Here is a 26,475-nt window from a genome sequence, read left to right on the forward strand (position 1 = left end):
GGAAAGCAAAGTAGCTGTGGCAAGCTCAAATCATTCATCATTCACAAGAATGAAATGGAGAAAACACTTCAAAATTTTGCTCAAGATTTTTGACCTTGTAATCCCTTAACTAAGGGTAGAGACGGGCATGTATGGAACAGAGCATGTATTGATCAGATGCCCTTCCTGATGCTGCAGTCCGCAACAATTACCTTTTCATTGCACATCTGCTGTTACCTAGAATTGAACTCAATCTTTTGAGGGGGAGACAAGCATCTTCAGCACTAGGTCACGCTGTACTATGTGGTTCAACTATAGCAACAAATCTGGTTCTTACTTAATCTGCATAAAGTAGAAACACAGGCAAATAAGATGTAAGGAGCACTTTCCAATATGAGCTTTTTTTAAGGAGTGGATAGCTACGAAGCCTAATATGAGTTCAAGATTGCCCCCTGCCATTAAATGAACTGGTTTTTCACTTCCACTTCACCAAAAAGTTCATTTTTAAATAAAATGCATCCAGTAAGCTTAATTCTGTTATACTGTAGATGCCAATGCAACTTTAAAACCCATCCTCAAAAGAAAAATGTTTTGAAAAGGCTTTCTGGAGGCTGAATGGCCACACATCTGCAACTCTGGACAAATTATTTGAAGTAATGTGAACACGTCTGCTGAATCAGTGCTTCAGTTTGACTACCCTTACCCATATCAACAGAGTAGAACATGTTTTGGGATGTTCACATCCTAGTCAGATGAATAATTTTTTGGGAAAATTAATTAGGCAGATTCTTTTAGCTATCTTGTAGTATTGAAAATGAAAACGGCAAAGAATTCTACATATTGCATCTTCTGCATTAAATTTGAACACTTCAGCCGTACTTGTTGAATGTCAGCATCATCTTCCATTTTGTTATGCCAAGTTTGGTTTTCCATTTTGAGACAGAATGTGAAGAATTGAGGTTAATACACTTGAGCTGTGTTAAGGATGATTGAATCCACATTTGTAGTGAGTGTAACATGGGAAATGCTCTTGGTTTCATAATTCAGAGTTTAGGGCAGGGGTGTTCCAACTTTGGCCAATTTTAAGATTGTGGACTTCAACTCCCAGAATTCTTCAGCCAGCCATGTTGGCTGAGGAATTATGGGAGTTGAAGTTCACAGGTCTTAAAAGTAGTCAGCTGCCATCAGTATTATGGACACAATGTGGCCTGTGTTGTTTTTCTAGGTGAAGCCTTCTTTACCTGTGTGGCTAAGGAGTCTATGCTGGAACCATTGCGGAAAATACAATTTCTCCAATTAATTTCTATACATGGAAAGGCTGGGGGTCTTTCAGGGCTGGCTTGTAAAAAAAAACATTGACAGCTGCATCAGCAGCAGGATGGAAGTCCTTTGTGTCCTAAACCAGGGGTCCCCAACCTCTGGCCCACTATTGGTCCATGGTTTATTCGCAAGTCATGTTAATGGCTGCCTGGTGTATGCGCCTGTGCACACACACACAAAGCCTCACTCGTGCAAGCATTGCAGGGGATCGCAGCCCCACTCGGCTGAGCATCGCAGGTACTTAGGACCTCACTCATGTGAGCGTTGCAAGCACTCTCGATCTTGCTCATGTGCATGGACCTGCCCCTCTCATAAAACCATCTCCCCCACCCCCAGGTGCTCTGGGCTGCCAACCAGAAAAGATTGGGGAGTTCTCCACCGTTCAGCCCAACCCTTCATCCCATCCCCACATTTTTTTTCCTCATAGAAATATTGCACAGGAGGTTTAATAGGCAGATGCACACATTATCACATTGTCTTTTTCTATTAAAAGAAGGAGCAACTGGTTTCAACTTCTTTATTTTTTTTCCTCATGAATGTAACCATATAAAAACCATAAGTTATGAAAGTCACACTATGTCAGCTTTCCAAGGGCAAGGGATTAAAAAAAACACCATCACCCTCCACAGATCTGAACAGGAAATTTAAGAGGGAAAAGTACAAAACCGTCAGTGAAAAAACAACACCCACAAAATGGAGATGCCTTTTTCACCCATACCTCCACGTGCCCTCTTGATTTAAAAAAAACCTGTTGGGATGCCCATCCTGCTGACTGGACGCCAAATTGATGTATGTACCCCCGAAAATCAAGCAACATTTGCACTAGAGGTGGTGACAAGGAACAGTATTACACTGAAAAAAACGGGCCGGGAGGGAGAAATTTTTTAGGCAACACAGTTTGGCAGAGAAGACCAACAATGATTTAACAAAAATAAAAATCCATGATGGAAGCCTGCTGTTGGCACTCAAGCCTCAGAACAAACGGACGGACAAACCACGTGCATGTCTTCAATTGTGCTAACAGCCTCAGTTCCTGGTAGCTGGGGAAAGGGAAGCCTTTTGAAAACAAGGGGCAATGGGATTTTGGGGGGGGGGGGAGAATCTTGGTTATTTCTCCCTTGCCTCTAATACTGACCCTCTCCTTGCTGGCCCAGAGTGCAGCTATAGGGAACTACACAATGAAATGAATTAATGATACGTCAACGGAATAGGATGACAGAGAGGATTTGCTCTGGGTGCAAGGTTTGTTGAAGGAGGAGAAAAAAAATCTGCGGGAACAAAGGGGCTAACGCATCCGGTAATCCGTCGAACACGACAGCTCACACAACTGCCCCTTGAAGTCCAAATCAATGGTGAAGTCCAGATCTCGCTGCATACAGAAAAAGAAAATGAGTTAAAACATTTTCCCCACACACAATGTATTCCACCACACATAGGAACTTCAACCTCATTTCCATTAAGAGACAAGGAAGATTTACTTCCCAATCCTGTGCTGAAGTTATATTCCCTTTTCAGAATGTTAGCATGCATTTTGTTGTGTTCCTTAACTCCTACATCACATAACTTGGCTATTGGGACAAATAGGACTGCATTTCAGATCCTTTCCCAATAAATTCTCCAAAACTCCTTCTTGTCTCTCGCCCTCATCAATCTATTTTTTCCAAACAAAATTAAATTTTGTTGTGCCAAACACAACACAGGATAACCACACTAAATGTTGGTGGGCATACGGAAACTTCAGAATGGAAATCTCCAATCAAGAATAAACGCTTGTTAAATAACCAATAAGAACTTTAACATGAACATTGATGCAGCAAGTTATCCCCAGAATGAATATAGCAGGAGGAACAACTTGCAGTAAGGTAAAGGAGTCCCTGTGTTTTTTTAACTCCGCTAGTTGCCAACTATGGGGGCAGTGCTCATCTGTTTCAAGGCCATTGAGTCAGCACGGTCCAAAGACGTTTACGCGGTCACATGGCCAACATAACCCCATGGAGTGATGTTACCTTCCTACCGAAGTGGTACCTATTTATCTACTTGTATTTGCATGCTTTTGAGCTGCAAGGTTGGTAGGAGCTGGGATAAGGATGGGAGCTCACCCTGGCGCATGGAGCACAGGTCTCAAACTTGGCTGCTGACTTTCCAGCCGACAAGCCCAGTGTCTTAACCGCTAAGCCACTGTGCGGCCACTTGCTGCAGTACAGAACCTTAATGTTTAATTTTTGGAACCTAAATATTAAACTCAAAGTACCCTAAATTGGAACTTTCACAAGCTTGCCAAATTAGGTAAGACTTTAAGAGACCTGATCTTGCATGACCCTTTAAGCGAGAAATCCCAAGTCCCAATTTTATACAGTATTAATTTTATACAAGATCTTGCAGGTGAGTTTTTAACAGAACCATCTTTTATATATTCGCAAGTTTATACAAATTTCATCAATTATGCCCGAGTCATGACTAAACCAATTTCTTTTCTTAAAATAATAAAAGCTACAAATTAGCTGGCCTTATTCCTCAAGCTAAGTGCAGTCAGTGGTGCAGAGATGAGACGGAAAAGAAACTGGATAAACGAATATTCTAATGTCTTTTTAGGGTTGGAAAATAATAGACCAATCACATTCCTTTAAAAAAATACATCTTATTTAAACTCCCACCAATCAAAGCTTATAACTGAGGAAGAATGGGGAGATTGGGGGGTGGGTGAGAGAAAATTTTAAGGAGCGTATGAATGCAACCTGAGGGGGGAAAATCTATTTCAGATCAGCTTCTGTCCTAAATTATAGTAAGAAGCAACTAATTTCCCCAAACTGAAGCTTCCTAGACTACTTGTCCCAATGGTGCTTTTTCAAGAGGCAACTGGACTTTCCAGTTATTCTTTGAAGACGTTTCGCTTCTCATCCAAGCTTCTTCAACGCTGAAGAAGCTTCCTGGATGAGAAGTGAAACGTCTTCAAAGAAAAAACAGAAAGTCCAGTTGCTTCTTGAAAAAGCACCTTTGGGACAACTGTGACCTGAATGACTGAGAATCTCCATAAACTTGTAGACCACTTTATTCATAACATTGCTGCTAGAGTCAAAGCCCAGCTTAAGACCTGCTATCTTCTCCATACGTGTATTTCATTCATCAGGAACCTTACTTTAATTCATGCATTGTCTACTCAGGAATATTTATAAGCTGCTCTTTAAATCCAGCTCTGCCCTGTTAATGGTTTTGGCCGTATGTGTGGAGCCTCTGGTTCTGCTGGTGGCCAAGACTGGCATCTGTGGCCAGAAAGGGCTGCCTGTGCGTACAGAGTGAAGAGCGTTGCTGCGTGTGCCCATATATTTTGGGCAAAATTTTTCTCTTGCCCCTGGTTTCTACCAGTATAAGATTCTACGGACTCGCCAAATAGCTTATTCCCCTTGACTGGGGCAGAAGCTAGCTTCCATTTATGTTTTACATCCGCCTGCCAATGGTGGAGCCAAACCAAGCGCCTTACAGCTACTGAAGCTGCAATGGCTTTGGAAGCGTACTTAGCACCGTTGAGAGTGGCGTCTGCTATAAGTTCTAGCGTAGCTATTACTTTGTTAAAATAGTGTTGTGATCGCACATCACCGGGTGGTGTCCTGTCATGCATCTCACAAAGCCAGATCAGAGCAGCTCTGCTGAAAAATGAGGCGGTTGTGGTGACTTTGACTGCCCATGCTGTGGCTTGGTGGAACTTATGAAGGGTCTGCTCCACCTTCTTGTCCTCTCCTTTCAAACCTTCCTCTGCGCCTCATTGGCTAGGATGGTTGAGGATGTTGAGGCAGCCACTGGGCCATCAATTGTTGGAGGCTGTAGAGACCCTGCAAATTCCAGCTCTACATTATAGATCTTGTTTTCACTCCCATCTGGCATTGGGGAAATCACTGTTTAGACCCTTTGTCCATGCACCACCTCTCTGAACAATTTGGAAGAGGGAACTGTCTTGCATTCCACCGTTAGGTCTTGCAAAAGTCCTGTCCTTTGGATATGTCAAGGATGGTTTTATCCTAGTTGTCATGGGGTCATTGCCCAGGTCAGTTGCTGCCTTGGCCTTGCTTAGCAATAGCTTGAATAGGCTTGTTCAAAAAATACCATTAAATGCTGGAGTATCTTCCAGAATTTCCTCTTCATCTGAGAATTCTGTCTCCCTTTGTTCCCCCTCTCCTGAAATTGAAGGCTCACTTGGAGTGGATGAAATGTAGGAGTTAAACCTGTGTGACGCCAGTTCCCCTTTTGGCCTCCTTGCTGGTAAAGGGTGATCCCGCTCTGATATTCTCTCAACGTTTGCAATGCTGTTCTGATTCTCTTGCTCAGACATGACCTGCGTTAAAGCCTCTGATATCAGAGCTTTCATTTTATTCGTAAGTGCAGGTGACCCAGCTCCCACAATTGTGGGAGTGTATGTAGCCACTGGTGCCAGCCGCCTCCTGTTATTTTTGAAGTCCTGAAGCTCTTCTTGCAATTCAGGCAAGGATTCATCCTCTCCCAAACAAAGGATTGCTTGGTTTGATTGCTCACCAGCTCCCTCTGGTGCTGCAGCTCTGGTACTAATTCCTTGCTGCTTCCTCTCTATTGGCTGAAATACTGAAATGCGGGAAATTCCATTCTGCTCCGCCTCCTTTTCAGCTCTTGCAAAGCTTTTATCAATGGCTTTCTGCCTCCTCAAAGCGTCTTTCTCTTCAGCTTTGGAGGGCTTGCTGGAAATTAGCAGCTTCCTTCTCATCTCAAGTGTTGCTGCTCTTGCAGCCCCTCTGAGCTGTTTCTCTGGCTGGGCTTAAGGCAGGGAGTTCTTGCTCCTCCCCAGTCGAAACTGAGCAGTGACTCTAGCCCTGTGATGGTGAACTTGTGGCACGCGGAGCCATTTGTTAGGAAACGCAAGGCGTTGCCCTGTCAGCTTCAGCGCTGCACTGTCAGCTTCAGTGTGCATTGGCCAGCTGACTTTGAATTTCATTTTTGGCTGTTTTTTGCCCTCTGGAGGTTTCAGGGAAGCCTCTTGAAGGCCTCTGGGGTGGGCAGATGAGGCCATTTTCGCCTTCCCCAGGCTCCTAGAAAGCCTCTAGAGCCTGGGGAGAGCAAAAAACAGATCCATCGTGCGTCAAAAGTGGGGGGGGAGGCAGGGGTCACGCACACATGTGCAGGGGGGGGTCGCACGCATAGAAGTATGGCACCACAAACTCTGATCCATTCGTTACGGATGGTGAGCTGGTGCCTTTAAGGGTTCGCTGCCAGTCAGCTTCCCACTCTCCTGCAGCTGCTCTATTGCCCACAGAGCCAGCCGGTTTTTACTCACGGTTCTGCCACTGTTAATTTCCCTTCCATTAGTTGGATCCTGTGGTCCCAAGCAATTATTCCTCTCTGGAGCACCTCTCCGTGCCTCTTTTTTGCATGAAGGCTGAGTCAAAACTGGGCATGCGCGGTAGGAGGCAGGACTAAAGAAATGATTGACTCAGCCTCAAAGCAAGAAAGCAGAGGAACACCTATGAATTGTATTATCCTGTCAGCACGAATAACAAATATTACACGAGGACCAAAACTAAACACAAATATATTTCATTAAAATCTAAGGGTCTCTGGTCCCCCCACTGTCACATTAAAATTATGTTTGGGTAATCGCTTACACAAGAGCCTGTGGAGTTGCACACACAACTGATGAATTTCAGGTTATGAATATTTATCCAAAACTAGTACTGTGTCACAAGTGTTATTACACAATAGCATTTTGGACAAATGTTCCATTCCAGAACAGAATGTTTCTCTGCTAGTCCGTCTACCACATGCACAGATAAATTAACCTAGACCAGAGGAACAGAACATTTCACGCTTCCCCACTTAATAGGAGTAAGTGCATGTTAATCAGAATTCCAGCCAACCGTAGCCTTTCTCCAGCCAACCATTCCATCTCTCTCCATCACTGACAACACATCCAACACTCTCCATGGCCATCGCTATGCTTGTTCCTTGCTGGATTGTTTCTGGTTAGACTTACGTTTTGCCTAATATGGCCTTAAGAAAAGAAGCATTTGTATTTTTGCAAATCTAAGAAACAAAGAAGCTTCTATACACTCGATTTCTATTTGACATTGGAGGAAATGATGTCAATTTTCCAGAAAAACATTGCAGGAAAAGAACCACCCTCTTGACTCACATTGTTCTTGGCGTTGGGCTTCATGCCGATGGTGCCAAATATCTCCTCTCCTGTCTTCACTGTTAGATAGTCTTCCATGTAAAAGACTGTCTGTTTCCAGTGGGTGTAGGGAGATTCAGGACCTGAAGGGAATAAGAAAATGGAACTGAACAGAGGAGACAGCCAGGAGGAATAAAAGATGTACCCAAATGTGTCTCTAACCATGTGCTTGACTTAGTTGACTTTAGATATTTTCCTCCAGGTAAATTGAAGTCCTCCAATAATTCTACTTTTCAATTTCTCAATTAGTAAAATCTACAAGAATGCTACAGTGGGAGGATACCCAAGCTCCTAAAAAACCAGACTAAATTAGCCTACTTCAATAGTCCTATCTTTCAGCAATAGTTTAGTTCAGTGTTAATTAACCTTAGCCACTTTGAGACATGTGGACTTCAATTCCCAGAATTCCCAGCCGGTATGGCTGGTTGGGGAATTGAAGCCAACTCAATTTACACTAAGGTTAAGAAACACAAATCTAGCCTTTCCAGTAGTGCTGCATTACTTTAAATAGTAACTAGTCATATTTTAAAACTGAATATTCCATTGGTTTAATTCTATCCTTTACCAGAATATTAACATTTTAACACCCAAACTCCCCACACTGGATCGAAGTCCCCCCTTGCCGATTTCCCATACTGAGGCAACAAATGTCCTTACTGGTAGAGAATCCAGTTCGTTTGTGGCATCGGGTAAACTCTATGTTGAAATAGGCGACCAAGGCATGGATGTAGTCATTGCGCTTCACTTGGAGACAGAAGGGGGATGTGAAGGTGAGATCCTCCACCTTCACTGTGTAGATGTCTACCTCCTGCCACAGGTGAAGAGGAAGGAGAGAGAAAACAAGACAAGTTGAAAAAAGTCAACACACCTTCGTCATCCTCACAAAACAATATCTATCGTTCTTTCTAATAGCAAGTTCCTGCAGATTGCAAAAGTAGCAGTCCTTTAGTGCCCAAACAGTAACATCTGAAAGCCAAATATTTGGAGGCATCTTGAAATAAACTAACATTTGACACAAAAAGTGAGCAATTTGTAAATTTTTAAAGTGTTTATGCATCTGTGTAACCTCACTGGTAGTCTACTCTAATCTGGGCCATACGGTGACATATATCGAATCTGATTGTTTCCCCCTTTTTTCTCTGGGGAACAGAAGAGAACACTCCCTTGATGCTCTTCAGTAAAGCAATCTAGCATTTGTTCTTAATCTCCATTTTCCTATTTCCATCATCTTCTCCTGGTTACATGCCAGGGCTCTTCTCTCTTGCCTACAAAGTTCCCAAAAGGGTCATTTGCATGCATAATCCAAACCGGCAAGTGTTGCAGAAAGAAAAAGCATAGAGAGGGCCCTGCCAAAAAAACAGGCGAAGCAAAAGGAAAAAAAAAAGATAATGTTCTTAATGCAGTGACAGGCACGTAAAATCTTTATCCACATGACATCTAAATACCCAGTAAGATTAAGAAAGATTTAAAATGCTTCATAGTAAATCCTCTGGGCTGGCACTATATTTCCTCTAAGTTCTGAAAAGTTCCTGGCATGCCGCTATGAGTGGCCTTCTTTGGGGATAGCTCAATGTTCCCCTTAATTGAAATGATTGTGCTCAATATTGTTCAATGGTTTTTATTGACTGGTCTGAAGACCTCCCACAATAGAGTCAAGTGATCAATGGTAGAAGCAACGTATGACCAGTGAACACCTAAATGCCATCTTAGGCAGGCGTTCGTAGCAATGGCGACTAAGAAAATCAAAGACAGAAAAAGAGAATAACCCAGCCCATCATACCTTGATGAGACAGGCGTTAGTGACCAACTGCTTTGGGTCAACAACGTCCACCAAAGGCTCTTTGATTGCCACGTCTTTGATGCATGACATGTCAAATCCATATACATTCTCCCACCCTGCAATAAGAAACACAGAGTTTAAAAGGGGTTCAGATTCTGGAAATCCTTTCCACGCTCACCCACTAACAAAGGGAACAATGAAAAAGAAGAATTAAAAAGAAGCAGAGAAAATGTTGTTCCCTTAAAAGAGTAGGAAATATCTTTCCCCCATATGCATGTGGCTCCTTGTGTGCCCAAAGGGCCTGGCATCCTATTTGGGAAAGAACTTGGTACTTACAGTGGATCTTGTAATCTTTGTACTGCCGATCTTCAATAGCAGTGATGTACAGCGTGGCACGGTCTGGAAAAATAAGTCCATCTGGGGTCTGGCGCAAAATGGATGGTAAAAAAAAAAATTAGTCACAAAACAATATAATCCTTTTTCTTGTAGAGAATCTAATTTCTTGAGTAGAGGACGGGGCGGGGGGGTGGGGGGAACGACACACAATATACATGTCAGAATTCCTGTTACTTACAATTATTTATACCCCAACTTTCAGAATAACAATACAGTTCCAAAATACCCAAATAGCTTACAAGCAGTTTAAATGATTCTAAATAAAAATAAAATAAGGACACTTCTAGGAACCTTCTCATAGTATCATGAGTACTAAGGACGTTGTAATGAGGAGTTGGTAACTTAAAGAGATGTGTTAACACAAGTGTTAATTATGAAAAGTAAAAATGGGTAATCAGGATTCAAACAACAAATTGTGACCTGCACAAATTACAAAAAGCAATTTATAATTACTGATACATGTCTGTAGTTTGAAACCATAATACATTAAGAGTCTTTAAATGCAAAACAGGTAACATTCATTCTCAGAGCTTGTCATCCTCATAGGTGCTTAAACTGGGAGTCAGGAATCTGTAGCCCTCCAGATGTTACTTAAATTCAACCCTTGTTTCCATCCTTATTGACACTGTAATTAGACCTTCATCAACTTCAGAGGGCTACAGATACTGCAGCGCGTCCGAGTGTAATAATATTAGCATCGATATAAAAACAATTTGCACTGAAAGAAGCTCCTGAATAAGCTGGTTTCAGAATGAACGCCAAAGGGGCTGCCATCATATCCCGAGTGGCTTAAATACTCAATCGGATACTTTTGCTCAATGAAGAGGAATGTTTCATTTACCTTACTTTGAGACAGTCTTTACTTCAGATCATATCAAATTCTGTATTACAGCCCAGACCAAATAAACTTATTAAATAAAATGTATACAGCTGCAAGGTATAAAGAGTAAATTAAAGTATACCAGATAAAGTATTAAGTCATGTTAGCACTACTCTGCTATCGGCAACAAACTGGTGTGGGGGGAAAAAGTTTGAAACTTTTACTTGTGCTTCCCTACTATTCCATTAAGAATGAAATTCTAATTCTGTTTTATGTGACTTATGTGATTAATAGCCAAGGATAGATTTTTCATGAAGCATAAATGTACTTGGGAGACCCATAAGGCATAGTACTTTTGAAAACTAAATACCAGGAAAGAGTATGGTTTACGACTGATTTTTTTTTCTGTTAAAGACTACAGACTCTTAGGAACATACCGCATTTTTCGGAGTATAAACTGCACCTAGATTTTGGGGAGGAAAACAAGGGAAAAATATCTGCCTCTGCCTCTCAGCAACTTGTCTCCTTGCAACAAAAAGTACAGAAAATATACACTGTTTGTAGTGTTATATTTCAGACTATACTTGCACAGATGCTGTTAAAATTGATGTGCTTTCTGGAAGTATAGTTATTCTTTGCTATTTAAAGGAATAGCACTTTTTAAAACAATAGCACGGTGCCTCTTCAGGTCAAGCATTTATTTTAAAAGGCTTCTTCATTTTGTTTTGTCTAAAATAATAATAAAGCATTCTTTAAAAAATAAGTCTAATAATTTGAACATTCTATAGGCATTTATAGTTGTTGACTTACCTCCTTGCAGCAAACAATTTGCCAGGAGGAACAAACAGCAAGTTTCACTTTCAATTTCTCCCCATCATCAGCTGTTACAGGCTGCAGGGATTGGTATAGCTTATTGAAGCCTCCGTAAATCGTGTTTGCTGCAAAGAGACTGGAGGCAGAGGCCAAAGGGTTGGGGCCAGTGGGCGGGGCTATGTTCAGTGTATAAGACGCACCCAAATTTTCACCCACTTTAAGGGGGAGAAAGGTGTGTCTTATACTCTGAAAAATACGGTAGCTCAGCTTGGGAACAAAACATGTTATTATTCTCTTTCCCCATTTTTAGCCAAGAAACTGCAGGTGAGCTTTTGCCAGAGGCACAAATAATTATTTCTAATGGGGTTTTGAAAATGAATCAAGAGCTGAACAAACCCCCTGCTATTATAAATGGTGCCCTTCAGTCTTATTGTATTTTTAAAGGAATTAGTACTGTACTGTTCTGAAAGATTAGATGATTTAGATACTGGAATGAGTCTAATGAATCTGACTATAATCCTGAGACTTTACAGGGACAAGGTCACTCTGAAATGTTCTTTTGGTCAAGAAGCTGATAGCTATTATTAGTGATGTGCAAATTTCTGAAACTGAAATATCTTCTTGTGACCTTGAAATAGCTGCTGGGAGATCAAAACGGCTATTCAGTGTGCAAAATGGTCTTCTCCAATTATTCTGGAAGTTTTTTTAGTTCAAAATTCATTTCAAACTAGAAATGCTTCCTAGACTACCAAATAGTTCTTTTGCATTCAAAATGGGATGCTTCAATTTAAAATAAGTTTAAAATCAAAACCTTTGAACAAATTTCATCACCATTATCCCACTACACCTTGTCTTTTTTGTCAAATGGAATTTTCCATAATTGAGATTTGAAAATAAGGTAGGATAGAGCCACCTTAGATCTAAGCACCATTGGCAGAAATCAAGGATTGAGACTTACCAACCACTTATCCCGGGCATAGATGACAGTATTGAGCATTGACTCATAGAAGAGACAATAGCCCATCCACTCACTGATAATGATGTCCACTTTTTCCACAGGCAACTCCACTTCCTCCACTTTGCCCTTGATGATGGACACCACTTTTGTGGAGGAAAACCACATTTTTAAATTATGTTTCAGCAAAAAAGACAAATGGATATCAGTTTGACAAAGATGATTTCTTCATATTATGAGCTCAGTCAAACCCAGCACTTCTAGTTGTAAACTGTTAAACAATCTCACAGGTTGCTAAGTGGATGGAGTCCCAGGTAAGAAACAGTTACTTCATTGAAGTGGGGGAGACCCTGGGACACCTGGCGAAGGCTGTGGGCAGGTCTCTTCCTACTCGGGAGCTGAAAATCCTTCCTGCTGAAATCCAAGCAGGACTTTAAGCTCCAAACCAAGAGTCACGTGGCCTGCACCGTGCCTTCTCCACCTCCCTGAGGCACCCTGTATTCCGCATCTTACCAGGCTGACTTTCTGCTCGGGGACTGAAAATCCTGCTTGGATTTCAGCTTCTTCTTGTTTCTGGGGGTTGGCTGAAAAATTATTTGGCTAAGGATTTCAGCTCCATGCCAAAATCTAAGCAGGAATGGAGCTGAAATTCTTTTGCAAGCTCTTTTATCCAGCCCTCAGAAAAGTAAGAATCCCCTTGGTAGGTGGCAGCATCTTGCAACCTTCCCTATCAACTTCCCCACTGACTTTCTGGAAAAGCCAGCAGAGAAGACAGCAAATCAGGCCCAAAAACAAAGAATGACATGCAGTCATTCTTTCAAGATGAGTTCTTTTTTGCGTACACATGTATAGACAGAATTTTGCCAAACTAAGCATTTTACTATCTGCATCTACCATACATTCTGGGAATTATTAGGGAGGGGGATGGTTTCATCTTCTTTCTCGCACACAAAGTAACAGGACTGACTTGTCTCTTATTTCCCCTCCCTGCTCCCCTGGGAATCCACCTAACTACATCCCATTGCAAGCACCAACAGGTTGTCACACATTCAGACTGAGCCCATATGACCACAGTGTTTTTTAAAAAAAATATTTTGCAAGAGTCAGAAGTGCTTTATATGAGCTCATTGTTAATTTGAACCATTGTTAAGTATGATCTTAAGTTGAGGACTGCCTCTAAACATCTTCTGCAAAACAGTGGTTTTTTTGGATACCCAGATAAGTGACTCGGAAATTGAGGACATTTTAAAAAAGGAATTTACTTACCATGGTCAAGTTTGTTGGCTTTGACAATTTTAACAGCATAATCAGAGATACTGGAGCATTCGATCTATTAGTTGTGGGCATAAGTGGAGAACAGGATGGGAGAATAAAGAGAGATGTTTTGTAAGATAATGCATTTTTTCTTCCTAAATTAGTAAAAACATTACTGGAAATACATATGATGAAATGGCACTAAAAATGCCAAGTGTTAGTATAAAATCAAATGGTGTCTCTCTCTTGCCTGTCATCCCAAATCTTCATAGAATAAGTGATATTTGTACAACTTTAATAGCAGTAATTTTTAACATAGAACTCTTAATCTCTGTCTATCAGAGATTACCGTTCAGGATTCCATCAAATCCTTTCATCTATTTTGTATCCAATAGACTCCATCACAGAACAGGGACCAATAGCATAATATAAGCATTACACTTACCCCAATGACCCGCTTGGCACCAGCCTTGGCTGCAAACATGCAAAGTATTCCTGTGCCACTGCCAACATCCAGGACTATTTTGTCCTTAAAGAGGTGCCGATTGTGAAACATAGAATTTCTGTAGGTCAGTGTGCGGACCTCATCTTTCAGCATTTCCTAAGATGCAGAAAAAGGGCACATCAGGGAACTCCCTAAAAATCTATTTAGATCCTCCCCACAAAACAGACAAGACTGCTTCTCATTTTTCATACCCTGCGGCAAACAAATTTAATAATAAATAACCACATCCCACCAATTCTCTCACCTCATGGATCCCAAAATGAGCGTAGGAATCAAAGTAGTAATCCTTTGAAGTCATCTCTTCTGCTGTTGGTTTGCTGCTTTCTGGCTGGGTGCACGAGACCTGGTGAAAATACAGAAAGGTCCAAGTCATCCCAAGACCCTCTAATATAACTTACAATTTCCCCACTTAATTTCATATTTTTTAAAGTAAATTTGTACTGCTCAGCTAATAATTTCATATCAGTCAATATGATCTATAGATGCCTGACTAAATGGATTTTTAAAACATTGATACAACAATGTGCTTTCTTAACAAAGTTGTGTGTGGTGTCAATGTATATATACTTTATAGAAACAAGTATGCTGCTTCTTTTAGAATTACAATTTTTTACTGTTAGCAAATTCATGCAACTATTACTTAGATGATGGCCATAAAGAAAAAAGGAGTATTAGTACCTTAGCTTGTAGAAATTCACACTCATGTCCATGATTTTTATTTTGTCAACATTGCCCCACACCCTCTACAGAGTGCATCAATATCATCAATTTCACAAAATATTTGCAGTTTCTGAAGTAACCCTTTATTCAATTCAATGGTTTGTTTGTTTTTTATTTATTTCATCAAAGGAAAACCAGTTTCAATGTCCATTAGAAAATGTTGCTGATACTCTTCTTCTGAACATGTCACTGTACATCTATTTTAATGAGGTTAAACAGTCTACAGATATTGCAACAATTCCTTCTTCCCAAGAAACCAAATCACTCTGCTTGTATCCTGGTTGGTTGTAACACTTTGAGGAGATACAAGTGAGGGTGGGCTCTTGGCAGATTCACAGGCTGACAATGCAAAGGGTTAAGTGGGACTCGTGTCAGAAAGGTGGCGTATGACCCTGCCATTATAATGAGAATTTTAATAGACATGTTGGAGGGTAAGGATCCCGTTCTATGCTTGGGGTGGTTTCAAGATGCTATTCTATACTTACTGATTTTAGGAAATGTTCTTTGTGCATGCACTGGCTCTAATTATCATGTTTAATTTGGTTTACACATGTTCTAAGTGGCATTAAATCTGTTCTGACTAATGGTAGCATTTTAGGCAGAAGCCTGAACCCAAGACCAGTTATCCAGACATTGTAATCAAACATGCAATGGAAATTCTTGGATATTTATTTATTTTTGCAATTTTGCAGATGGTGGTTGGTGGAACTGACAAGTAAAATGAGAGGCTAATTCTAAAAATTCTAAACAAACTGATTGATTTCCAATGTAAGGGAATTTTAAAGGGGGGAATTAATCCCTTTTAACTTCTGGTAAACCAAGTTGAAATTGTTTAGTGGGATTAACTATTTTATCTTCCTCTAATTAAGATTTCTTAGTCAGAAGAACAGAGAAAGCAGGGGAAAAAATATAGCTCAAGGGTAAGACAGGCCATATATCACTTAAACGGGACACATTTTCACAAGTTGCATTTTCAAGCATGTGAGTCTTAAAACAGGTTGTAAATTTGGAGGTGGAATTTGAGCCTTGTTAAAAACAAACTTCTGGGGAGAGAAAACTGTATCATGGACTTGGATTAATACCTTTCACTTATTACTTAAGATTTCAGTGCTAGATAATTGCAACATACTTTAGCTTCTCCCAGTATTGAGTGACTGAAAGCTATAGCTGACGCAGAGAGCAGATGGCTGAATTCAAGGAAATAGGTCGTCACGTAGGCGCTAGCAAAGGGTATCAGCATTCAAAATGGGAGGTGTGACTGGATGATCAAAATCCTGCCTTTTTTAATATGCATTGCAAATATATTTGTCTCTCATACACACAAGTAAAATGAAGAGGGTCTTTCATTGCCCCAGCCATGTCCATGATTTTTATTTTGTCAACATTGCCCCACACCCTCTACAGAGTGCATCAATATCAATGGAGATCCTCTTTTTTCGGGGAAACCATTAAAAGCCATATAAAGTCACACTGAATTATCACCGAAATTTTCTGGATTAGAACTCAGTCCTTACTACAGTCTTTTCCAACATGGTGCCTTCCAGGTATATCTATATATAGTCCTCAATTTACAGCTATATTACAGGTTGCCTTTATTTGTGGCAGTCATTAAGAAAACCCATAATGTTCACTACAGGGCATTTTTGCCAAACAATGGAAATAAACACAAGTTCTTGGCCAAAATGTGAATATGGGATGCTATAAAAGTGGACCAGTTGCTGAATGCCCGAAATGCAATCACATTAAAGGGGAGGGGGAGGCATTGGAACTTCAGAACTGGGTCATAAGTAGCTTTTGGGAGGAGGGGTCCATGGTGATTTCAAACAGTCACTAAGCGACTGATTGTAAGTCAAGGACTACCTATATTTACAACTCCCAGTGTTTCTACCCCACCTGTCCAATAGGGAAGTTGCAATCCAGCCAGGTTTGAAGGAAGTTATCACTGGGGAAAGGCTATTTTATTATCACTCAGTCAGAAGATCCCATCTTAAACAAGATCCAGTCATCCGCCGCCCACTTCAATTAACTGTGGCTCTTAAATTATTCCTGCTAAGATATTACCTTTTTCATGACCAGAACCCTGCATTTGAAAAGAAGGTGAATCCAATTTTTTCTCTGCATCTAGAAAGGTGTCCGAAATTCACAAATCTCCTACAGATAGCCTACAAACAATTCATACCATCTTTTCTGTGTTCCCTGTTCTGTCCTGGCCGCAATATTGCCCACTGAGGTTGTCCCGTTGTGTATAAATATTTCAGAATGTAGAGTCATTGCCTAGCAGAGTGATATAGCAACCCCAGATGATTTAAACCATCTTATAACTAATCCTATACATGTTACTAGACTGCTGGGGGCTACAGATTATACAGGGCAGCATTTCTAAACTAAGATATAGATAATACTAAGTAGCTTCCTCTTTCTATTGCTAGCTTGGTTCAATCACCTGCATGGTGTTCTGGAGCACACATGACTACCAAGATATAGTGCCTTATAATTGATGGGGGACTGAGTCAAGTTATACAAAGTCCTTGGCTGATGTCAGAAAGCTGAACAGAATTAGTTCGATGGGATGCATCGACAAAATCCTGCAGGTACAACTGGAAGTAGAGGTAGTATTTTTGCGGAAGACAATGGCAAGCCATGTCTATACTGTTACCAAAACATCTACACAGGTTCTCTGTGTAATCTCCAAGAGTTGAGCTCAGCTCAAAGAGGATCCTGGTCCTTTTACAGGCAAGTCCTAGACCAGTGATGGCTAACCATTTTTTCCCTCGGGTGCCAAATGCATGCGCACTCGTACCCACACCCATAGTGCAATGTCCCCATATGCCCCACCCCCTGCGTATGCAAATGCAATCCTTGTGCATGCGCACAAAACCCCACCCCACCCCATTTTGGGTCTAGCAAGCCTCCTTGAAGCTGTTACAGGTGTTATGTCTGCTTTGCATGCAGCTTTATTCCTCTTTAGCATTCATCTACTCTACTTTGTTTTGTGATGTATTTCCTGCCTCTCCAGAATTTACCTCTATCTGCTCCTGTGAGGCACTTCCTATTCCTGTTGTATGTATATATATTCTTGATGGCTTGTATAGTGTTTTAACTGCATTTTCATTAAACTACTTGAAACAGAAGCCTCCTGGAACCAGATCTGGGGAGCACGGCCTGTTTTTGTTCCCAGGAGGCTTCAGAGATGCCTGCTAGGTCCAAAACAAGGAAAAAGGGGGCACTACATACCCCTGCCTCCCACACATGCATGCACGTCTCCCACATGTGTGGCAGAGACTTGAAAAATCAGCTGGCCGGCAGGAGGCGCATTGCATGCGCAGTGGGGCTGGGCTGGGAAACGGCCGGCGTGCCTACAGTGAGGGCTCTGCATGCCACCTGTGGTACATGCCCTAGGTTTGCCATCACGGTCCTAAACGTACAATCACAATTGAGCCCAAAATGTCACTTGTTAAGGGAGACATTTGTTAAATGCATTTTACCCCACTTTATAACCTTTGTGGCCTCAGTTGTTAGGTGAACCACTGGAGCTGATAAGTTAGTATGCCAGTTGTTAAGTGAATCTGGCTTCCCCTTTGGCTTTGCTTGTCAGAAGATTGCAAAAGGTAATCCACATGACCTTGGGACACAGCCATACTCATAAATATGAACTAGTTGCCAAGCATCTGGATTTGATCACATGATCATTGGGGTGTTGGAAAGATTGTAACTGTGATAAGTCAATTGTTTCAGGGTTGTGGTAACTTTGAACAATCACTAAATGAACTGTCGTAAGTCGAGGACTGTCTGTATTAAAACCTAACAAGCCATAAGAGCGCAATATTCCTTTCACCCAGGTTGCTCAAACCCATCTGGAGGGCATCAGATTGGAGAATTTTGTTTTCAAGAATAAATCCTTAAGGAAGTCAAATTGTTCCCATATTTCAAAGCTTTAGGCAACCATAGAGATTGCTTTTAATTGAGAAGTTTTATCCTGCTCTTTTGATGTTTTATGCTATCCTTAATTGAGTTTTTCAAAGTTAATACGGCTTTGGACAAAAAGGGATTTGATAAATATTACAGTAACAGAAAAATGACAACTTGAAATGCATCTCAACAAACAAGCAATATAGTTCACATATGTCACAACATATCTGCTCCTCTGAGGTTGTTGCAAGACCTCAGCTGTATGGATTCTTTACCCCAAAAGGAGGGGGGGAAATGGGGAGTTAAAAGATCAAGTGCCTATCCATTTGGCTAATCAGATGCTGCAGATTGAAGTTCAAAATAAAGTGCACCAGCTCCATTTGATAGGAAAAAATTTCTGGCTGAAATGGTTAGTTTTGCCATTTCAGTCTTCTTGCTACCACCATATCTAGATCAGCTCTTTGTCTCTCCCCTGCCCCCCCCCCCTCCCAATGCTCCCAGGGCAATTCTATCTCATATTCCCACAATGCACAGGAACGTTTGGCAGGCTTTATCATTAATGGCCTACCTCCTGAGCTGCTCTACCCCCTGAATGTCCCCAGCAGCGGGGAGCTGCAATAAAAGTTAAGGAAAGAATGATCAAGTGCTCCCAACGCAACCAACACCCTGGTTTAGAACCTCCAGCTTGCCCCACAAACTCTCTCCAGTATGTCAATGTTGGGCAGTTAACGTTTTGTTTAAACTGACCTACATTAGAAACAAGTGCAGGGGGGCCGATATATAAACCCTTTACTGATACATCAAGCAGAAAATAAGTTTGGTTTATAATAATTTGTATGTCTGACATAAATACTAAAACTTGAAAAGTGGTTATTTAGGAACAGACGCTCATGAAACCTCAGCAGCACATCAAAAGTAGCAGCTATGTGCAAAAGGCAGCTGAGCTAAGTGCAATGAGTCTCTTTTCTGACCTAACATCCACAACTCTCCCCTCCCAAAATATCAAGGAATACCTAAACATTTTCTACCAACACCCTGAGAAAACAGTAGGAACTGTTTTCCACTTCCAAAGATAAAGTAGCAAAATACTATTATTTTATTTGTAGCTTTATCAATGGATCAAAAGAGGATCGACTCTAGTCAGTTTCCACTAAGACATAAATATATGTCCTTTATGTGGGCAGCAGGATGAACAATTTGAAATAAATTACCTGGTCCATATTTTCAACCAGTATGGTTTAATATTCACTGCACACACAAAAAAGGTATGGTCATGAACCCCATTCTTTTTTCATCCTGCACTGTTTAGCCACTCAGACTGAACAGGCACTGCATCACAGGATTAACTGAAGGATATGGACTAAAAGATGCATACAGAAGCAAGAAAGAAGAAACAAGAATGTAAACTAATTCTGTGAAGAACCAGAAAGTAGGTATAGTCTACATCTAGAACTTATGGGAAATGATGTTTAGTTAGTCCTAGCAGTGTGAGAGAAGGGCAGTACATCTAAGCAAGAGCTACAAAAGCAAGGGGATAACTATAGATGCAATTTTAGGAAAAGGCAGGTGCGAGGGGGACTAATGAATGATGCATCACCAAGCCGGCTACACAGTAAGGAAAGATTTGGCCTGAGCTCAACCACATCCAGGGTTGAGCGCTAGCCTAGTGTTCATGTACTTAAAGGATATTTACATCTTCTAGCGGAGTCTGCAGGCTCATCCCATTAGCCAGCGTGGTTACAAAATTCTAGGAGAGAGAGAGTAACAAGGGAAAGAATGTCAATTCGGAGCTCAACGGGAACTGATCCGGAGCCTGGATCATTTTAACAACTAAGATTTGGAGAGGGAGTAAGGCAAATAATAAACTGATAAAAGTTGACCAACAAACAAGGAAGCAATTCTGGGATGTCTTTCTATGTGACAGGTTAATGGTAGTTTCCTGCTAGGCTTGCCTATGGTATCCAGCAAGAACAATGTCCAGAACTGGAAACCAGCATTTAGGATTGCAACAATCCACCTGGAATTACATATGTGAGATGAGCAGATGTATGAATTGAATAAATAACAGGGCGGACAAATGCAAGATCGGAGAGGAAGTCTTCAGCAGTATGTCCTCTATGGTAAAAATAGGCTAGCACCCCCCTTCACCCAATAATGTATGGACTTTCTATTCAGCCATAGCACACAGAGCAGGGTTGCCTCCAATCACAAAGAGGCTTTTTATAGGATTATCACAATCCCATGCCAGGAATAGAAAAAAGTCATCTGAAATGCCAGCAGAGTTGCTATGCCAGACATCAAGGTTTCAGTTATACATCTACCAAATGGCAGCTCTTTCCACCACCTATTCCCCTTCAGTATGTTCAGATACAGCATTCCAAGAGGAATTGATAAACACAACTGTATTGGAAATAGCTACTTAAACATTCAGAAGGTGAAACGGAATGCAAAATTTGCATGGGTACTTAAGAAATTGCATGAGACACATCCATTAGATGATAGGGCCTCCTCATGCAATATTCCTGGTTTGGAACCACCTTGTTCCCCACATCCTTAGTACTCTGCCATTTGGATTAGCTTTTATTAATTATTTCCATAATACTCTTGTAAATTGTCATCTGACATATGCAGCAGTTACACCACAAGATGTCAGTACTAGCCTACTCCTCAAAGGGTAGGGTTTCTTTTGGAAGCTCAGTGTGAATTACCTGTGTGCCAAAGCCATGCATCATCACTACATGCTTTCTAGCTGCAACTATTCTTACAGTTGGTTGAAGGAGAATTAAGGCAACCAATTATTTATTGAGATGATAATCTTCTTTAACAAATGAAGGCAAATATATGTGTCCCAGGATGTTGCAGGATCCAATCTAGCCTAGAAAGAAGTTCCCTGAAGATGGGCTCCAGCCCTAATTCGAAAGCTCGGAAGACAAAAACCTCTGGTCCCAATGACTGACCCAGATTAGATCCTGCAATCTTCTTTAAATTGAAGGAATTGAAAAAGAAGCTAGTAAGTCACTTATTACAGTTGATTTGGATTCCTACATCAAGCAAGGGGTTAAACTCAGTGGCGTAAATCAGCTCTCAACTCATGAACTTCCAAAGTACTCAAGAAGCTTGGTCTAAATGGATCATTTCAATTATATTAGCTCTATTAAACAAAAAACTAAAGGGCAGGTGGGATTGGGGAACATCTAAAATGGGATGAGCTGGAAGATGGTAACAAGGATACCTTCCCCAGTCAACTATTGGACCCCATCATTCCCATTCTAGGAAGAAAACTAGCAAATGAAAAGGATCCCCAACAATGGTGTTTCTGTGACAATGTGAGTAGGAGATACTTCAATTTCTCATTTAGGTATATAGTACATACCAGTAATTCTTTCTTCCCAACCTTTTTCAACCTCTGTCATCTGCCAATTTAAATAATTCATCCACTCCTCCTCAGTCTTTTCCCAAAATTTGCAGCCCCTTGAAGTCTATAGATATTGTAACCTCTGATATCCTAACCTCCCAAATTCAGTTTCTACTCACTATGAGCTTTGCCTTTCACCCAAATCTTACCCCAGCCTCATCCAAGCTTTCTCTGGATACCCTGGAATCTTAACTGCCCTCAAAAGATCATTTGTGCAAATCGTAACACATCAAAGCAGTTCCCCATAAACACTTGCTCATTTTATTTATTAGTGAGGCTTAGTCTCAGAAACATTTTCCCATCTATAGTAAACCTACATAAAGTATTAGGCTACCTTAAGATGCAAGAACCCTAACATAAGGGAACAATGAGCCAGAAGGCACCAGAGATTTTAAGAAAAGATTGGGCATTACCAATTATCTGAAACGATACAGGGTTTCCTGCCTGAGCAAGAGGTTGGACTGGAAGACCTCCCAGATCCCTTTTCCCACTCTCTTATTCTATATTCTAAATAGAAAAGAGCCTCCTTAGGACAATGAGCACAATGGGCCTGTCAAACTAAAGAGCAACCATCCCGAGGGAAGCAAAGGCATGAAGGCCCACCGTTTCCTTTTCGAAAGAAGAAGGGGCAAAATTAAGAGGGAAGGGACCCCTTCCCACAAAATCATGGTGGAAACAGGCACCCTTTTACAGGCAAATTATGAGGCTGGAAAATGGGGGGGAGGGAGGGAAGAGGAGCAGATGGGACTAGGAGGAGAATGGCCGGGGGGGGGGGGGATTGATTCTCTATTTCCACGAGTGGGAAGCATTCGGCGATCCGTAATAGTCGTAATATTACGAGGGTAACCAGAAAGGTTTTCCCAAGGAAGGAAACGCCAAGAAAGGCGCCAAGGAGGCAGCGGGGCAGCCCGTCGAAAAAGCCGGGAGCGTCAGCGAACAAAGAGTTCACTATCTGCGGCAGCGACGGGGGTCTCTTTCCAGCAGAAGGGAGCGCAACTTAATTGGGGGGAGGAGAGGGAAGCTGCTGCTGCACCGAAGGGCCGCGGCGGGAAAAGCCAAAACACTCGGGGAAAAGGAACCCCACGCGGACCCACGGCAGAAGGGGGCGGGGCTCCAGGGGCCTCCCCCGGGCCATGGAGGGGGGCGGGGCCCAGCGGGGCAGGCTTGCCATGCGGCTCCCATGAGGAAAGAACCACGTTAACATGGGCGGGGGGGGCACAAAAGCGTGCGGGGCTTTTCCGCGGAAAGGGAATCGGAAGGGGAGCCTATCCGATTTGAAACGGCCTAGGCTTTCCCGCCTAAGAGAGCCAGCAACAGCGCCACACACTAATCGCGAGGGGGGAGACGGGGGGAGAAAACGCCTTTTGCCCTGACCTCCCCCCTCATCTCTCCTATGTAGGACGATCCGGAATGGGGTGGGGGGGGATGGAAGGCGGCGGCGAAGAAAATGGAACCACTATTGGGGGGGGGGGGGAGAAAATGGCGGGGATGGTTATTTAAGGGGCCGCCAGGAGGGAGAGGCATCGAGGGGTAGAAAGTAAAGGGGGCTCGATCACTCAGGCGGCGGAGGGGGAGCAAACGCCCCCCGGGAGCCCCGTCAAACCTGGGGGGGGGGCTCCGGAGGGGATCTCGGTTGAGCAATCCTTCCCGTTCCTATAGCCTCATGAGGTTCTGGGAGAGACTCGGTGGGTGAAGGATTAGGGCCCCCTCGAAGGGGACCAGGAGCAGCCTCCGGCTCCCCCCTTCTTTCTCTCCCGCCCCCCCCCCCACTCCCTCACCTCCATGATGCAGTTTGCAGCCTCCGCCATCTTGCGAATGAGACAGAAAAAGAGAACCGCTGGCCGGACTCCCCCAGCCTCGTTCAGTCGAGGGGAGGGGACCGGCCGTCCCATTGGACGGCCTCGCCATCACTCAAAAGGAGGCGGGAGGGGAAGGAGGGCAGCCCCGCCTCCCGAGTTTTCATTGGTCGGCGGGTTCTCCGTCAGTCATCCAGGAAGGAAAAGGGCCCTCCCTCACAATATTTCAAACCGTATTGGGCACATTTAGAGGAAAGGCTCGGCGCGCGCAGGCTCCCCCCCCCTTTTTTGTGCGGACTATAGACACAAGTGAGGAATGTCGGGGAACGCCTCCTCATCATGATCGTGAATTGTCATTGGTGAAATAAGGAAACCTTTCACCAATAAGAATTAGAGTAGTTTCTCGGATAATTTATTGGGGGGACGCAGCTATCAGTCACGGCAAAGTATTACGTTTCTCCGTGTCTTTGATGTCATAACTTTTAAGGGGCGGGAAGAAGCAGTGCATTGATTACCTGAAGTGGCTGTCAAAGAAGTGCGTTCGCATTCAAACCTCGTATTGCAACCCCTATGAAAGACGTGCAAAATGACAAAGGAAGAGGAAGCGCCATTTATTTTGAAAGGGAAGGAGCAGTGGCTAAGACCGGAAACTCTTGAGTCCCACAAATTATTCAAGCTATGCTCCTTGCAACCGCTTTCAAAGATGAATATGCCCATCCTAAAACTAGGGGAAACACGATTGGTTATCGAGGTGCTATTCAACAGCAAAACGTCGCTTATTAAACCATTTTTTTTGCCTTAGGGGGTCGAATTAACACACCTCTTACAATATAGTTCATTCGCTTTTCAGCGATTTGTTTGCCATTTTAGATACGTCATTGGTAGAAAATCAAATATAGCAGGAGTAGTTATTAGTATACACAGGTCTTCAAACTTGGCAACTTTAAGAGTTGTGGACTTCAACTCCCAGAATTTTCCATCCAACTCTGCTGGCTGGAGAATTCTGAGAGTTGAAGTCTATAAGTCTTAAAGTTGCCAAGTTAGGGGACTCCTACCTCGTCATCCACGTTCTACTGGAAAGACAAGTCCTTTTTACTCATAAAGATAATTGGTTGACATTAAGATCAATTAAGAAACTAACAGATACCACTGGCTGCTCTTGTGATCATTCATGGGGCACGAACCGTCTCCACCAATGAATGAAAGCTTCCTGGAAAATAAGGGCGGGCTTTTTAAATTCTCTCGTGGAAGCTGGTTGGTAGAAGTTTGACTCTTTCCTATTGGTCCGACGTGAGGCCATTGACAAAAACGTGTTAGACGAAGTTGGGAAAAGTTCGGGTGAAAGGTGCTGGGTGGCTTCACGGTCACCGCGGAGATATTTTTTTTTAAAGCAAGGTTGGCAAACGAAAAAAGTAATAAAATAAAAATATAATGCAACTAAATCTCAGTTATAAGTTCTATGGTGCATAAAACCTCACGCATGGGATCACAGCCCTTAGGTTTTGTATAAGTAAACTATCTGTCTATCCTTTTTTTCTTACATATTTTCCCCCTAGAAACCTGCCCATTCAGTGGCTGTTTTGAAACCAGTTAATTTTGCCTTTTGAATAAAGCTAACGTGTGGGTGAATAACACACAGAATATAAATCAGGCAAATTTTATAACGTTTATCTCTTAATTGCTTCTCATTGAGGGCCTTGGAATAAGCAGAGGTAAAATAGTACCTAAATACAGGTAATGCTTGACTTACTGTGGGAAGTTATCATCCAGCCCTCTCCCAGAAAAATGAAATATCCTAGGAAATATTGAAAAGGCAGAATATTTCTCTGGATGTGAAAAGAAACATGTTTTAAAAGACAGAATAGTTGCCTATAGCTTTCTGCCCATCCCCAGCTAATGGGCCATTAAGATGGCCCGGCTAGCCCACTTTACATAATAAAGACTTCTCCTCACTGCAGCTGTAGGGGGAAGGGATATTACTCAACTGACCACAAGGCAACTGAGAACTCATCACAGCCTAGAGAGTAGCCCCCTGCATAGCACCATGGGAGTCCGACAACCAGTCAGAACACATTTCTTACACAGGAACAGGAAACAGAGAGGTGGGACTGAACAGGGTATAAAAGCCTAGCAAGCCCCTTCCTCAGCCTTCTCTTCTTCTCCATCAACATTGAAACATGTGATCACCTTTTCTGTACAGGGCTCAAGCCATGTGGCCCTGTCCAACAATAAACCATCTTTCCAAGCAGCCTCCATGCCTCCAGTGTCTTCTTCCCCACTTGGAGCTGAACCCAGAAGGACATTTCTTTCAACATTACCACCACAATTGAGCCCAAAGTTTCTGTTGCTAAGCAAGACAGTTTTTAAGTGAGTTTTACCCCATTCTACAACTTTTCTTATCAGTTATTAAGTGAATCACTGTAGCTGTTAAGTTAATAGTATGGTTGTTAAGTGAATCTGGCTTCCCCATTGTCTTTGCTTTGTCAGAAGGTCACCAAAGTTGATTACGTGACTTTGGGACACTGCAACCGTCATGTATATTATGAGTCAGTTGCCAAGTGGCCATGTTTTGATCGCATGTCCATGGGAATGCTGCAATGGTTGTACGCATGAAAAATAGTCA

General features: G+C 42.2%; 1 protein-coding gene across 4 annotated transcripts; it reads right to left on the reverse strand.

The window, feature by feature from the left end:
- Positions 1-1,802: 1,802 nt before the first annotated feature.
- On the reverse strand, positions 1,803-23,973 carry PRMT1 (protein arginine methyltransferase 1). 4 transcript variants are annotated; one of them, XR_015696481.1, is made up of 11 exons: positions 19,210-19,503; positions 14,257-14,355; positions 13,953-14,108; positions 13,520-13,583; positions 12,257-12,399; positions 9,606-9,693; positions 9,270-9,385; positions 8,147-8,297; positions 7,451-7,572; positions 2,325-2,668; positions 1,803-2,270 (listed from the first exon to the last, which is right to left on the reverse strand). XR_015696481.1 is itself a non-coding variant. In XM_087713822.1 (11 exons), the coding sequence occupies exons 1-11, from the start codon at positions 23,862-23,864 to the stop codon at positions 2,585-2,587; spliced, it is 1,107 nt and encodes a 368-aa protein (XP_087569948.1). In that variant the 5' UTR covers positions 23,865-23,908; the 3' UTR covers positions 1,803-2,584. The 4 variants fall into 4 exon arrangements, 3 of the variants coding, with proteins under 3 accessions (XP_087569948.1, XP_087569947.1, XP_087569946.1); XM_087713822.1 differs by lacking the exon at positions 19,210-19,503 and adding exons at positions 20,335-20,388; positions 23,835-23,908 and having other exon boundaries at positions 1,803-2,668; XM_087713821.1 differs by lacking the exon at positions 19,210-19,503 and adding an exon at positions 23,835-23,973 and having other exon boundaries at positions 1,803-2,668.
- Positions 23,974-26,475: the final 2,502 nt, after the last annotated feature.

This window comes from Thamnophis sirtalis, unplaced genomic scaffold (genome assembly GCF_051295495.1).
Source record: "Thamnophis sirtalis isolate CommonGarterSnake01/CBP01778 unplaced genomic scaffold, rThaSir2_p1.2 scaffold_4, whole genome shotgun sequence".
NCBI classification, from domain to species: domain Eukaryota; kingdom Metazoa; phylum Chordata; class Lepidosauria; order Squamata; family Natricidae; genus Thamnophis; species Thamnophis sirtalis.